At 34.3% G+C, this 16,568-nt stretch overlaps 1 protein-coding gene across 1 annotated transcript in view; it reads right to left on the bottom strand.

Moving 5' to 3' along the window:
- LOC145285918 (chitinase-3-like protein 1) overlaps positions 1–10,403 on the bottom strand; it is a 71,434-nt gene extending 61,031 nt beyond the window's left edge. Inside the window, exon 1 of the mRNA XM_080134411.1 lies at positions 9,736–10,403. Within this exon, the coding sequence (XP_079990537.1) occupies positions 9,736–9,793 (58 nt within the window). The 5' untranslated portion in view covers positions 9,794–10,403. The remainder of the gene's footprint in view (positions 1–9,735) is intronic.
- Between the last annotated feature and the right edge of the window lie 6,165 nt (positions 10,404–16,568).

The raw sequence follows: 16,568 nt of genomic DNA, 5'->3' as shown, positions 1-16,568 counted from the left end.
TTATAGCGTGAGGTCAAGTTAGTGAGAAATTCTTGAGATTCGAAGAGGAATTAAATGTAAATATAGGTTAGATGTTTAACTAATAATTTAAAAGTTATTTTTCTTATGAGTCACCGCTCAATAAGGCCTAAATAACACTCAAGGACAAAGGTTAATGGTGTGTGTTAGGTGAATGGTAGGCCAACGCCATGGAGATTGCAGACGATAAATTTCATCTGGATAGAAATTGATTCATTAAAAGAAAGGTTCAACAAAGACCTGTGAACTTTGGACGTAAAAACTCTCATACTGTAGTCGACTGGGAAGCAGCCCCAAAGTATTCCATTCTACAAACGGACAGTTCCTGGAAATAGACTCTAGTCATAGAAGGTGGTTTTAGCTATAGGCACACGGAGGAAGAAAGGAGAATTTCTTACAGTAGTTGTAGTAAGACAAGTTTTCGCCGTGGATGTTTTATGGAGGGAAAGAGATCAAATGCTAGATTCGAACACCTACCATGACAATAGCAAGAGTGTAAAGAAAACACATTTTGATAATAGTTTCCGCTTTTTCTTCGACGATTCTTTCGTGTTAATTCATTTTTAGTGACGGCTAAGAAAGTTTTAATTACATAAATAAAATATAAAATTAACGAGTCACAAAATTTTGTCGACCGCGGAAAGATGCGAAAAAATATAGAAAAAAGAGGAAGCCAAAAAGAAAAAAAAAAGTTATTTTTATAACAAGGCCCTGGAACACATCCTTGGGCCCCTACTCCAAATTTTAATATATAAAATAAAGATAAGCATACTGAAAACGAGAATCACCAAATCCTATGGGACATGGACATACAAATGGATAACCCATCCAAGCAAGAAGAACGGATGTCATGATAATTAACAAGAAAGAAAAATCCTGTCAAATCGTAGACTTTGCTGTCCCAGCCGACCACAGGGTGGATATCAAAGAAAACGAGAAACGGAGCAAATACACAGAGCTAGCCAGAGAGTTAAAAAGGGATTTGGAAGATGAAGAAAATCAAAATAATACCAATAATAGTAGGAGCACTAGGAACAATTCTTTGAAAAAAGAACTGGAGAAATTTGAATCAGAGGAAAGACTAGGAAAATACAATGAACAACAATAATGAAAACAGCTGAAATATTAAGGAAAACCCTTTGAATGTGGAGACTAACACACATGAGCAACAAGCGCGGACCAGACAAACTGCTGCAGAGGCAAAACATGAAACGCCACATGGAACCAAGAACACTGAATCCGCATATCTATAAGTTCTCTATCCCCCCATTACCACATAACTGACCCCCCCCCCCAAAAAAAATTAAGAACGAACAGCCAAGTAAAGTCAAGGAGGAAAGAAAGACCGAGAAGAGAGTACTGACCAGATCTCTGCTGGATAAGTGCGAAGAGAACTGGGACCTTGGGGAGGCTTATTGCTACTCAAATTCCAGTGAAGACCAATAGCAGCTGCTAACGAGAAATCAATGACAGGCAGTTGTTGCGCTAATGCAAATTTATTTGTAAATGTTTTCGAAAAAGGTGGAGAGTAGTGGAAGCCTGGGGAGACTTTTTGTTACTCAGCTTCCAGGAAACACCACAGGCTGTTTTCAAGGAAAGATCTTTGATGACCTGTGTAAAAGAAAGCTCTTTGTGAGCCAATAATAATAATAATAATAATAATAATAATAATAATAATAATAATAATGATAATAATGATAATAATAATAATAATAATAATAATAATAATAATAATAATAATAATAATAAATTCTGTCAAATTTTCACTCTTTGTAAAGTCGCTTTGATGCTAAATTGGTATCCCTATTTAGCAGAAAACGCCCGGCGTTGCTTGAGCTAAGTAGAGGGATCCTATGTCAAGTCCATTAACATCATTATACTTTATTATTATTATTATTATTATTATTATTATTATTATTATTATTATTATTATTATTATTATTATTATTTTATACATTAAAGTTTGTTATTAGTTAAAAAAAATCACAAAACTACATAAAAAGATAATTCAGAACCTGAAAAAATTTATCCACGAAGAATAGATGAGTAAAGGTAGAAGCACACTGGTGCAAAAAAGACGCCGAAAAAGGAACTATTCACAGCAACCACAGGCCTATAACATGTTTACCTACAATGTAGAAAATACTAATAGCACGACTGAGAGCACAAATTCATCATATCCTTCATAATCGCGGACTATTCCCGGATAATAAAAATGATGTCAAAAAAGAAAAAGAGGAACATAAAACCTGTTATGCATAGACCAAAGGATCCCGAAGTAGGTAAAAGTATAAAATAAAGACATAGCCATGGCATGGATCGTCTATAAGGAAGCATATGGACGGATCCCGCAAGCATGGATAAGAGAATACTATGAGAATGTACAAAAGGCCAGGCAAGATTATCAATTTGATAGAAAATGTAATGATAGCATAGAGACTTGAACAACTGAGGAACAATGCATAACTGAGATTAAAATAGAAAGAGGTATCTTCCCTATCACTATTACTGTTCATCATAGTCATGATGGTACTTAACAACATACTAAGAAAATGCCAAGCCGGATACAAGTTCACTAATGTAGATGAAAGAATGAACCACCCAATGTACATGGATGACCTGAAACTCTTTGCAAAATCCAAAAGGGAACTAGATCCACTAATAAACACAATCAGAATTTTCAACCAGGATATCCAAATTAAATTCAGTAATACGAAAAGTGCACTGCTGATCATGAGAAAGGGGAAAACTGGAAGCAACAGAAGGCCTGGTACTACCCAATCAAACGGAGATGTGGACCCTAGGTGAATATGATAGCTACGAATATTTGGGAGTTCTGGAAGTAGACACCATCAAAGCAGCAGAAATTAAAGAGAAAACTGGAAAGTAATAATGCCTGAGAAGAACAAGAAAACTCCTCAAAACTAAACTATATATTAAAAACCTAATAAAAAGTATAAACACATGGACAGTGTCACTAATAAGATACTTTGAACCGTTTATAGGTTGGATCAAAGAAGAACTGAGGCATCTTGACCAGAAAACCAGGAAACTCATGACTATGCACAATGCACTACATCCAAAAGATGATACTGACCGACTCTGTGTGAAAAGGAAGAATTAGGAAAGGGCTAATTTATATAAAAGACTATATGAATGACAATAAAATATATTAGGAAAATACATAATCTATGACACCGAAATAATAATTACCGCGGCAAGAGACGTTGAAAAAAAATAAAAAATAAAATAAAACAAAAACAAACAAGACAAAAAAAGAAGCGACAAGGGATAACATGAGAAAATAAAAATTGCATGGAAGATTTATAAGGATGACAAAGGATGAGACTAACAAAAACACTTAGCTACAAATAGGAAATCGAAATAGAGAAACTGAATCCCTAATAACAATCGCACAAAATAACGCAATTAGAACAAACCACATCAAAGCAAAGATAAACAAGACACAAGAAAACAGCAAATGCAGACTCTATGAACAAAGAAATAAAACAATAAACCACATAATAAGCGAATGCAGGAAACTAGCCCCCCTCCATATATATATATATATATATATATATATATATATATATATATATATATATATATATATATATATATATGTGTGTGTGTGGATTTTTTTAACAATCAATTTTAATACCTTTTAAATGGTATTATATTGATTATTGTACCAATATTAACCTCGGTTTAGCTCGATGAGAATTCAGAGCAATATAATTTATACAATCAGAAAAAACAACACCTTTTTTTTAGTAGTACACAATTTTTGTTTTTATTATTTTTTTATGACATGTTATTATATATTTTTTCTTAGTCTGACAGCTGTTTCGAAGGGTAAAAGGACAAACGGTTGTTTTAATTATAACATACCGAATTTTCATTATTTACCGTTCTCTTCGGAGACAATTAAAATCAATTAATTACAGTCAAAAAATTGTTTTTAAAACTCACATGGGGATGGAATTTTTTTATCGAGGTTGCCATCTTTAAAAATTTTCCATGGGTTTTTTATAGATCTATATTTTCTTTTTGTTAGCCTTATTTTCGTATTTTTTGGTTTTTTAATTTCTTTCCAATTTATGTATCTAATATCAATTATGTTAATTCTGCATTCTTATTTTGTTTCTTCTTTTATTACGTTTGATTTATTATTTACGAAATTATTTAATTAATTTTTTAACTTCTTCTTAAGCTAGTAATTTTTTCCTTTTTTTTCTTTCGTATCTCTTGGGTGATGACATGCTGAAGGTACCTGCAGACAAAACTATGAACATTTACTCCATAGACTATAATAAATATAATGACTTGATCCTAACAGAACTGAGGAAAAAATATAGAATTGCAGAAAACAGTGAGTTAGATAGCATAAACACATCCATTAAAGAAATATGTGAAGAAATAGGCATTAGCAATAAAATAGAGGTATTTACCCCATTAACCCCAAGATTTACTTTGAAAGACTACAAAGAAAACTTGAATATAAACCCTAACATTAGGCTTATATCCCCATGTATATCTGACATAGGAAATATAAGTAAAAAAATTCTTGATAGCATTATACCTAAGATTAAACAGAAAATAACGAACCACCTATGGATATCCTCCAATGAAGTAATAGATTGGTTCAAAAATATAAGTATTAGAAGTAACAGTATGTTAATTAGCTTCGATATAGACGCATATTATCCCTCCATAACACCACAACTCTTTAAAGATGCAATATCCTTTGCAAAAACTCTCACTAGCATAACCAAAATAGAAACAGATATAGTTAACTTAGCGAGACGATCAATAATAAAATATGATAATAAACTTTGGACTAGGAATAACAGGGACCTAAACTTCGACATCACGATGGGATCGGCAGACTCCAGTCAGGCAACTGATGTAGTAGGCCTATACATATTGCAGAAACTAAGTGAAGAGATTCCAGAGCTAAAAGGTGGGCTATATCGTGATGATGCTCTGTTTTACATAAATGGTAGTATAAGAATAGTTAATAACACAAAAACTAAGATAAAGAAAATATTTAATGATTTAGGACTAACAATAACCTTCAATGAAAACTACAAAACCGTTAACTTTCTGGACCTTACCCTAGATATAATAAATAAAACTTATGAGCCTTACCACAAACCTAACCAGGCATTGTACTACATTGATAATAGATCTAATCACCCACCATCCATGAAAGCTGCAATAATACCAAACATATCTAAAAGACTATCTAAAATATCAATTAATGAAGACAAATTTAACAAAAATAGGGAGTACTATAACGAAGCAATAAAAAAATCAGGTTACAATAAAAGAATACAGTACATAAAGAACCATAATGTTGAACACACTAACTTTAGGACAAATGTAAATATAATATCATATAATAGAATAATGAATAGAAATAGAAATAGAATAGGAACAAATAACAGAACTGATAACAACATAAGTACCAGCACTCGTGAAAAAACAATAAGAAGGGAGAACAACACTAACACAAATAGAAAGAATAGGAGGAAGCAACAAACATGGTTCAACATCCCATACTCTATACATATTAAAAATAATATTCCAAAAGAATTCTATGAAATAATAGATAAAAACTTTCCACCAAGCAATAAATTAAGTAAAATCATAAACAAAAACACTGTAAAAATTTCTTACTCAACCTCACCAAATTTAATTAGAAATATAATAGGAACGAACAGAGCCAAAATAGAAAAAGCAAATAATAATAACTTAGAAAATAATAGGAATGAAAACTGTGGATGCAACTGCCGTGTAGCTATGGAATGCCCGTTAGAAGGAAATTGCCTCGTATCAGATGTTGTATATAAATGTGAAGTTAAAACTAATAGAGGTGTAAAAGCATACATTGGTAGTACGAGCACTCAGTTTAAAACCCGGCTAAACAATCATATTTCATCATTTAATAAAAACAATAATAGTAGCAGAAATATAATAAATAACACAGCAAACACTAATAATACTAATAATAACCATAGTGGGAGGGAAACAAATAGAAAGAAAAATAATAATGACACTGCACTTGGGGAATGGATACGTGAGCTAAAAAGCAAAAATATAGAGTACACTTTGAAATGGTCCGTGATAGGTAGGGCAAAAAGTTATCATCCATCAAAATCAGGCAAATGTTCCTTATGTTTACTAGAATCCTACAAAATACTAACATCTGATAAAAACTCATTGTTAAATCACCGTACAGACAACATACAAATATGTCTGCATAAAAATAAGTTCCTAATATCAAGATATAGATAATAAGTAAACAAATAGATAGACAAAAACTGAACAAAAATATTTTCTTTTCACCAAAAAAAACGAGTTTAAGATAAATGAATAAAAAATATTAGAATAGCAAATAAACTTATAAATAACAAACCTGAACACAACATAAATACACATGATTAATAAATAATAATATGATAAATAAAAAAATTAGCAAAAATGATAAAGATTAATAATTGAAACAAAAAATAAATAAGTTATTTCCCTTTGACTACTAAATTATAAGGTAAATGCACAAATTCTAAAAGATGTAAGTTAATGACTGAATAAATAAGAAACAAAGAATTGATAGAGTTAATTCCCTTTAATCGCAAAATCAGAAAAGACCGAAAACTTGACACTAAACATTATAAATTGGAAATAACGAAAATAATTAACAAAAAACATAATATAAGAATAAGAAATAATAAATATGTACATAATGATAACCATTTTAGCCTAATAATAAAATAAATACGGAAAAAAACAATAACAGAAAAAAATACGTATAGACGGCTAAAAAATAAAATGTAACGTAAACACCCAAGAGATACGAAAGAAAAAAAGGAAAAAATTACTAGCTTAAGAAGAAGTTAAAAATTAATTAAATTATTTCGTAAATAATAAATCAAACGTAATAAAAGAAGAAACAAAATAAGAATGCAGAATTAACATAATTGATATTAGATACATAAATTGGAAAGAAATTAAAAAACCAAAAAATACGAAAATAAGGCTAACAAAAAGAAAATATAGATCTATAAAAAACCCATGGAAAATTTTTAAAGATGGCAACCTCGATAAAAAAATTCCATCCCCATGTGAGTTTTAAAAACAATTTTTTGACTGTAATTAATTGATTTTAATTGTCTCCGAAGAAGTAAATAATGAAAATTCGGTATGTTATAATTAAAACAACCGTTTGTCCTTTTACTCTTCGAAACAGCTGTCAGACTAAGAAAAAATATATAATAACATGTCATAAAAAATAATAAAAACAAAAATTGTGTACTACTAAAAAAAAGGTGTTGTTTTTTCTGATTGTATAAATTATATATATATATATATATATATATATATATATATATATATATATATATATAAATAGACACGGTCAAGTAGGAAAGACAGTATACTGAGAACTATGCAGAAAACTACAGCTTGAACCCCCAGAAAAATAGTACAAGCACAAACCGGCAACAGTACTTGAAAATAAAAGTCACAAAATCCTATCGGACATGGGTGTACAAATGAAAAAACCCATCTAAACAAGATGTCATAATAGTTAACCAGAAGGAAAAGTCCTGCCAGATTGTAGATTTGCCATTCCAGCAGATCACAGAGTCGATCGATGCCTCCGTTCAGTCTCGAAAGACAAAGGATACCCCCTGAAGGGGCAGTTGCGCGCATAATTGTGAGGCAAGTGTCGTGCAATCCCTAACCACACCTCTCCTGAATCGACACTGTTTGGGTCCAGTGGCAAGAAGAAGTCCAGGACGACTGGAAACAATGCCGAGATAAGCAGAGAGCACATACAGTACCTGGAAGTCCCAAATGGTCACCCATTTAGTACTGACCAGGTTCAACGTTGCTTAACTTTGGTGATCCAGCGGGAACTGGTGTGTCAATGTGATTAAAACTACAGAGTAAAGATTAAGGAGACAGAGAAACGAGGAAAATACACAGAACTGGCCCGAGAACTTAAAGAGATCTGGAAGATGAAGAAAATCAAGCTAACATAATAGTAGGAGCGCTAGGAATAATAACGAAAAACTTTGAAAACAGAATGGGAGCGATTGGAATCAGAGGGATGACTGAGAAGATACAACGTATAACAATAATGAAAACGGCTGATATATTAAGGAAAATCTTTGAATGCAGAAACTAACACACATGAGGTACAGGCATATGCCGGACATATAGAAACTGCTACAGATGTACAACACAAAAGAAATGTGGAATCATGAAAGCTGAAATTGTATGCATTCCACCCCCTTTTTTGTGTGTATGTCACCATAAACTGGCGCCACACCAAATAAGCGAGAGTAAAGGAGGATGGAAAGACCGAGGAGTAAAAGCACTAGTCAGACCTCCGCTGGATGAGTGCAAAGAGAACTGGAATCTTGAGAAGACTTATTGCCACTCAAATTCAGTGAAGGCCAATGGTCGCTGGCAACGAGAAATTAACGGTAATCGGCCGTTGCGATAACGCAAATTCATCTGCAAAGAGTTTGGGAGTACTAAAAATCTGGGGGAGCATGTTGTCACTCAGACTCCAAAGAACACCACAGGTTGTTCTCAAAGAGGAATCTTGAATAATGATGGCCTGTGTGACTACTTGCAAGTAAATAATAATAATAATAATAATAATAATAATAATAATAATAATAATAATAATAATATGATGATGATGATGAAGAAGAAGAAGAAGAAGAAGAAGAAGAAGAAGAAGAAGAAGAGGAAGAAGATATGAAACTGTCTAGATAGCTGAAGTGAATATGGAGGATAGTCAGGATAATACCAATTCTAGTAGGAGCACTTAAAACAATCTTCAAAAATTTTGAAAAAAGAATGAGAGTGTATGGATTCAGGGGGATGACTGATAAGATACAACCAATAGCAATAAAGAAAATGGTTGAAATATTAAGGAAAACTATTGACTACAGAGACTAATACACATGAACTACAAATGATAACCGCGGTCCTGGATATGACCTTAAACTATATCCGATGGTGAGGCTTGTGGGCTTTGGGGAGTGTGGAGCCACCCTTTAATTACCATTGCTTCCAGGTCCACTCTGACCCGGACTGGTAGTACCTGTTAGGGTCCCAACTATGGGTTAAATAGAAACCGACTTAAAAAATATATACTCTATTTAAAAAATGTTCTTCAAAATCACTGGATTCGGCATTAAATAACCTGAAAAGGGTTGATATGTCGTAAAGCAAAAACAACCAAACGATAACCACCATTATAGAAATTGTAGGAGAAGTAAAAAAGAAAAAAAAAAGATGGAGGACACCACAAGGATTCATGAAAACTGAAACCGGATAATTGTGAACAAACTAAAAATAAAATAACTCGCATCATACAAATAATAATAAAGAATAAAGGATGGCGGAAAGACCGAGGTTAGAAAGCGCTAACCAGACCTCCATTGGATGAGTGTGAAGAGGGTTGTGATCTTGGGGAGGATTATTGCCACCCAAATCCTAGTGAATACCAATAGTCATTACCAGCGAGAAATCAATCCTTTGCAATGGTTATTGAAAGAGGCGCGGAGTACTGGAAACCTAGGGAGACTTGTTGTCATCCAGGGAATGCTATCGGTTATTTTCAATGAGTAATATCTGTGGGAAAACTCCTAGTGAGTACAAATAATACTAAAAATATAAACATTGTACACTTACCGTGGCTGATTTGGTGGAAAGCAGCAAGAAATAAAAACAATAAAGACGTCCTTTTCATCCTGTGTTTTTGTTCAGGCGGGAAAAGACGTCTCGGGAGGAAAGCGAAGAAGAAGGATTCAAGATATTAAAGACACTATGAAAACTATGTCTTTGCGTCGAATGAATTACGACCTTCTTTTTTTTTTATTATTTACTTTGTCGTTTTACACTTATTTTGAAGATGGTTTAAGTTGTAAATGGAAAAAGATCGTTCTTTGAATCTCCACGAAGGTTTTTGAGTCGTTACGTGTGACTACAGTTGTTGGGCTTGACACACACACACGCACGCACTTTGTCTGAACTTTGATTTTGTTTTGTTCTTGATATTCTTTTTTTTTTTTTTTTTTTTTTTTTTTTTAAAGGTTCAATCCTTGTTGTACCCGTCCGACCAAACAGAGCGCGTGCTTCAACGTGGGTAAGGTGTCTCCAGCTGGGTGCTCTTCCACGGAATGGGCCGCCGCTAGCGTGCGCAGACACTTCATATAGGATGAAGTATTGACCCCAGCACAATAGCTGCGAGCCACAACAAGAGGCATTAAAAAGAAAAAAAAAAAGAAAAGAAAAGCGATCATAAATACAGGTATAAAAAAAGTTGTAATGTAACAAGGTAAGCATAGAAAGGTGAGAAGTAAATAACGCAGTAAAGGTAACTGAAACTTTTTTTGTTGTTGTTAATGTGAGCCTTTACAAAACGATAATGTAAAGCCTCCAAACAGGTAAATAAAAATTTGCATTTTCCTTTGAAAATCCGCCGTCCTAAACGAATGGGCGTGCACGCACGCACGCATGCACACACACACACACACACACACACACACACACACGCACGTTCACACACACACACGCACACACACATACATATATTGGCGCACACACGCATTATTAATTTGTACTCATTAGTTCCTACACAGGCCATCGTCAGAGCTTGCTTATTGACTATAATCGGTAGCATTTTCTGGATTCTGGGTGGCAACAAGTTTCCCCATGTTTCCAGTACTCTGCTCCTCTTTCAATGACTCTGTTTTTTTTTTCTTTGTTTTTTTTACGCAAGAATCACCACTTATCAAGGCCCGGAGGCCACTCGAGGATAAGGTTTAATGGGTATACATTAGTCAATGTGATTTTAGCGTAGTAAACATAAGTAGTGGGAATTTTGTAAATTGGATTAATTAGGGAGACGGTTCATCAAGAACTTGTTCACATTGGACTTGAAGACCATCAGACTGTAGTCAGCTAGCTGGAAAGCAGGCAATCGGAAGAGAGTTCCAGACACGTGCAGTTCTAAGAAAGAAGCTTTGTCCATGGAATCTACATTTAGGTTTAGGCACAGATAAAAAGTGGGGGAAATTATTGATAGTGGTTTTGGCTAGACGAGTGTTTTTCGTGAAAGTTTGGCGAGGATGGGGGATAGATTGAAGCCCAGACGAGCACTTGCCATGAAAATAACGATACAGTAGAGACAGGATCGCAGCGTCTCTTATGTGGGAAAAAGGTTGCAGGGAAGAGAAAAGGGCATCCCTCACTAAGCTACAAAGTCTATTTTGAATTCTGTCCAGGCAGGATAAGTTACTTCTAGGAGTTCCTGCCTAGATGTGGCAACAGTACTCAATCATTGGCCGTACCTAACTTTTATATAGATAAAGAATTGCATCAGGAGTGCGAGTCACCAGTTATCAAGTCCCGGAGGTCTCTCGAGGATAAGGGTTAATCAATGGGAAAATGTGATAGTAATCGTTAGTAACAAAGGATTGATTTCTTGCTGGAAATGACAATTGGTAGTCCCTAAGATTTGAGTGACAATAATCTTCCCCAAGAGTCCTGTTCGCACTCACCCACTGGAGGTCTGGTGGGTGCTTTCTAACCTCAGTCTTTCCATTCTCCTTGACTCTTCACGACTATTTGGTATTGTGCTACTTGATGTAGACACAACATTTTTTTATTTTATTTGATAATTATCGGTATTGTTCTCTGGAGTCTTGGTGACGACAAATCTCTTCAGATTTCCAGTACTCTTCACTTTTTTTCGATAACCTTTGCAAAGAACTTTGCGTTATCGCAACCGTCGCTTACCACTGAATTTTCGCTTGGATTGACAAGTGGTTATTTCTCTCCTAATTTCTTCTATTCTCCATGATCCTTTGTATCTATTTTGTGCGGTATCAACTGAGGATGGTAGTAATTCGTTTGGTGGTTGGGGGGGGGGCAAAGTTTCTTGACATTTCAGTTCCCATTCTTCTTCTTCTTCTTCTTCTTCTTCTTCTTCTTCTTATTATTATTATTATTATTATTATTATTATTATTATTATTATTATTATTTACTCACTAGAAGTTCTCCCATAAGTCATTATCAGTGCTCGCTCACTAGCAATGGTGTTCTCTGGAGTCTGAGTGACACCAAGTCTCTCCAGATTTCCAACAATCTCTAAATTGGCTGCCTGTTTTTCTATTTTGCTTTGCTCGTCTTTTTTTTTTCTTTTTTTTTTTTTGCAAATTTTGTTGCTCTTTGTACTGCTCTTTTTGAAGGTGTTCTTGCAACAGAAATCAGCCTTTCTCTATTTTGAATTATGTATTTTTCAAGTTCATTTACTCTACCAGAGGAAGGGGGGGCACCCGGCTTTGCCTGATCGTAAAATACACTTAAATAAGATATTTTAATTTGTCAAGATTTCGTATATATTATTATAGAGCCGTGATTTCAAAAGTAAAAAAAAAAAAAAAGTATTTGGGTACCATCAGCTAGAATCGAAACCGAAAGCAAAACTGTATCATTCAAAGCTGGTGACGTTACCACTGTACACCGTGACATGTATATGAACTGATCAAAAATTAAAAATAAACTAATACGAATGTACAAAATGTATGACGATTTTTTCAATTTTTAATCATATTTGACCCCTTAAAAAACTATTTTAACCGGCTAAAGACCCATAAAAGAACGGTCCGTAAAAAGTCCAATCATTTGAAGCTCCTAACACCGCTCTTCGATTTTTAGTTTCGGGAGAGATAAAGTTTGAAAATATGGAAACAGAAAGACAAACAAACAGACATATTGCTTTTTATATATTAGATTATCTATGCAGTCTTCTATGCTAATCGGCCACATAATCGCTCAGTATTATCATTTAAGTGCAATCAGTTGTGCATGATCATTAGTTTCCTAGTTCTTTCATATTGTGGATTGCGCTCGTCTTTTGTCCAGTCTATGACGTGTCGAAGTATTAGGTTGAAAAAGAAGTTCTTGCGGAATTTTTAATTTTGATTTCAAATAATGTATTTTCAAATAAGTTATCGTTATAATACCTTTACTTTATATATCATTTTAAAGAGCGTTTTTCGCTCTATCTAATCGGTAAAATTACAATCGTTTTAAAACAATTATGTCTTCTTTTCAGAACGTTAAATACAAGATGGGAAAAAAGCAAATTCGTCCAAGATTCTTATTTCAATTCAAGCTATGCGTAAAAGCTGCTGAAACAGCTCGCGATATGAACGACGCGTTTGGCATAGGAACCATTACTGAACGCACAGCACAATGGTGGTTTCAGAAATTTCGTTGCGTCAACGAGAGTCTTAAAAATGATGAATGTAGTGATTGGCCATCGGATGTTGTCAACGATTAATTGAGAGAATTAATCGAAACAAATCCACGTACAACTGTTCAAGAACTTTCTTCTGAATTAGACGTAACATATACAACGATTTCCAACGACTTGAGAGATTGGATGCCTCAAGAATTAAACAGCCAAAGGAACGGCGTTATAAAGTGTCAACTTTCCTTCTTTTATGCAACAGGAACGACCCGTTGCTCAGCCGGGTTGTAACTGGCGATAAAAAGTGAGTTTTACGACAACTCAGCTTAGTGGATAGACGCCCAGGAAGCCCCAGAACACTTCCCGAAGCCAAAGGGGCGACCGACCTAATCCATTACACATTTTTTTTTTAATGCAGAAGAAACCATTTTCAGCGGAGAAATACTGTCAGCAAATGGATGAAATGTATCAGAAATTTCGACAACAACATCCAGCATTAGTAAAAAAAAAATGGCCCGATTCTTTTCCATGACAATGCCCGACTGCACGTTGCTAACCCGTTGCAGAAGTTGAACGAATTTGGCTACGAAAATCTACCTCATCCGTCATACTCTTGAGACCTCTCACCTACCGGCTACTACTTTTTCAAGCATCTCAACAACTTTCTGCGTGAGAAATGCTTCAAAAACCTAAGCGATATCAAAAACGCCGTCAGCGACTTCATCGCCACCAGAACGCAAGAATTTTTTTGTTAATGGCATGCATATGTAAAATGTGTTGATTCTGATTCTATTTCGATCAATAATTTTTTGTTTGAGCCGAGATATGTTCATCTGAATTTCAAAGTTAAAAACTGCAAAAACTTCCTTGTCAACTTGATATAATTCCGAAACGAGGACTATACTGGTAATGGAAACCACTATTGATACGAACCTTGGCTAATCCAGCTTGTTTTTTTTTTATTAATTACTACAACGCAAGATAATCCTGTATGTGAACAAACAAATGAAACCTGGCATCTATAATATAAATCTCAGCTGTCTGTCTGTCTGTCTGTCTGTCTGTCTGTCTGTCTGTATGTATGTATGTATGCATGTTTATCTGCCTAAAATTTTCGTCAGAGGTGACGGATTTTAACGAGATCGATATCGTTTTGAAGCTCGACTCTTCAGACAACAAATATCGAGAAATTGGCTAAAAACATTAATTCTCTTCACCCTCAACTCGGCACTTTTCTACAAGGAGGGGTCGCATTTTTCGCCGGTATTTTCGAAAGTCATCCCCTCTTTTCGATTGACTAGTCTTAATTTAAACATTCGTCAACTCCGGTTTGTTTTTAGCCAATTTTTCGATATCTATCGTTCGAAGGGTCGAGCTTCAAAACGATATCGATCTCGTTAAAACCCGTCACCTCTGTCGAAAGTTTTAGGCATAATACATACATACATACATACATACATACATACATACATACATACATACATTTAAGCAGACAGGTGAGATTTATATTATACAAATAAAGCCAGTTTTCTCTTAATCTTTTAATACGACATGAAATGTTTAATTCTGCTTAGACCTCGATGTTTCATTCTATTCAGACTACGTTTTATTTTAATTCAATCCTATTTTCTATCAATTTTAATGGTGTATGCTCTAATGAATTACAAACCCTTGTACCCCTTCCACATAAATACCCCCGACAAATCCGACAATCAGCAAAAGTTTTTAATATACTCAGTCATGGATATACGAGCGACTTCATGAAGTTTAATTAATTTGAATATTCCTTTGACAAAAGAGAACCCGTTAATTAATTATTCATTTTATAAATGTTTTTTTATTATTATTAAATAATTGGTTTAATTTAACTATTACACTGAATTGTTTATGCATAGTTACTACATTGTGCATAATTGCGTATAATGTAGACTGAAAGCGTTCTAGCACACATACATGTATGTATATATATATATATGTATATATATATATATATATATATATATATATATATATATATATATATATATATATATAGAGAGAGAGAGAGAGAGAGAGAGAGAGAGAGAGAGAGAGAGAGAGAAAAGAGATAGATAGATAGGTAGATAGATAGATAGATAGATAGATGTACACAAAAATGACTATGTGAAACGTCTGTACCAAACTCCTCTCTTGACATTTTATCTACAGAATTGAAACTTGATATATAGGGTATTTGAATCCCGGGAACACTTGCGATTTTGTTTTTAGCCTGAAAAAAAAAAAAAAACTGCTAAGAGGGCAAAAATTGAAAAAAAAAAAAAAAATGCTAAGAGGGCAAAAACTGACCCCCCCCAAAAAAAACAGTTGACATTAGCAGGAGTAAATCGACTAACATCTTAGCATTCGTACGTATACATTTTTAGCTCGAAGTCACTTAATATGTAGCCCCCCCTTTTTTTAGCGATAGCTTAGGCGGCAAGGCTGGTGCGCTGAATGTTTTGGTTTCGATTGAAGCTGAATTCATTTTTTTTTTTTTTTTTACTTTTGAAAACATTACTAAATATATTGGGTACAATATAATAATCAATAGAGTATTTGCTTTATAATAATACATACGAAATTTGCATAAATTAAAATATCATATTTAAATGTATTTACGACTGAGCAACGCCGGGCGGTCTGCTAGTTATTTATAAAATAAGGCTAATGTTAGGTTAACACTAATTATGATCCAAGTAGAAGAAGCTGAAGAGCCACGAAGAGAGGACTAGTACCATTAAAACGAGCGACTTTTTGTGCTCCAGGTTTTTTTTTCTCTACATGTCGCCACTATTCTCAGCACACTATTGCCAGTGGAGTGGAGGAGCGCGCTTTGTCGTACCAAAAGTAAAGCCTCTTATTTTTCTTTCTACTCAAAAAGTTGAAGAGCGTTGACGACGAGAGTGGTACCATTAAAACGGGCGACATTTTGTACCCCGGAATTTATTTTTATTACATCGTCACCACCATTCTCAATGCAATTTTACCAAGAATTCAATGGCGTCATTTCTGCTTCTGACGCACATCCATGACAAGGCTTGCTTTTTTCGAGTGTCACACACACACACACACGTGCGCGCACACACACACACACACACACACACACACACACACACACACACACACACACACGCGCTTTCTTCGAGTGTCACACACACACACACACACACACACACACACGCACACGCACGCGAATATGTGTACGCGCGCGTGTGTGTGAAACAAAAAGAATATGTAGAAGAAACA

The sequence above is a fragment of the Euprymna scolopes genome, chromosome 10, assembly GCF_053919585.1.
Source record: "Euprymna scolopes isolate OS-2025 chromosome 10, ASM5391958v1, whole genome shotgun sequence".
Taxonomy (NCBI): domain Eukaryota; kingdom Metazoa; phylum Mollusca; class Cephalopoda; order Sepiida; family Sepiolidae; genus Euprymna; species Euprymna scolopes.
Note: the sequence above shows the minus strand (reverse complement) of the source record. Positions and strands in the feature narration are given on the sequence as shown.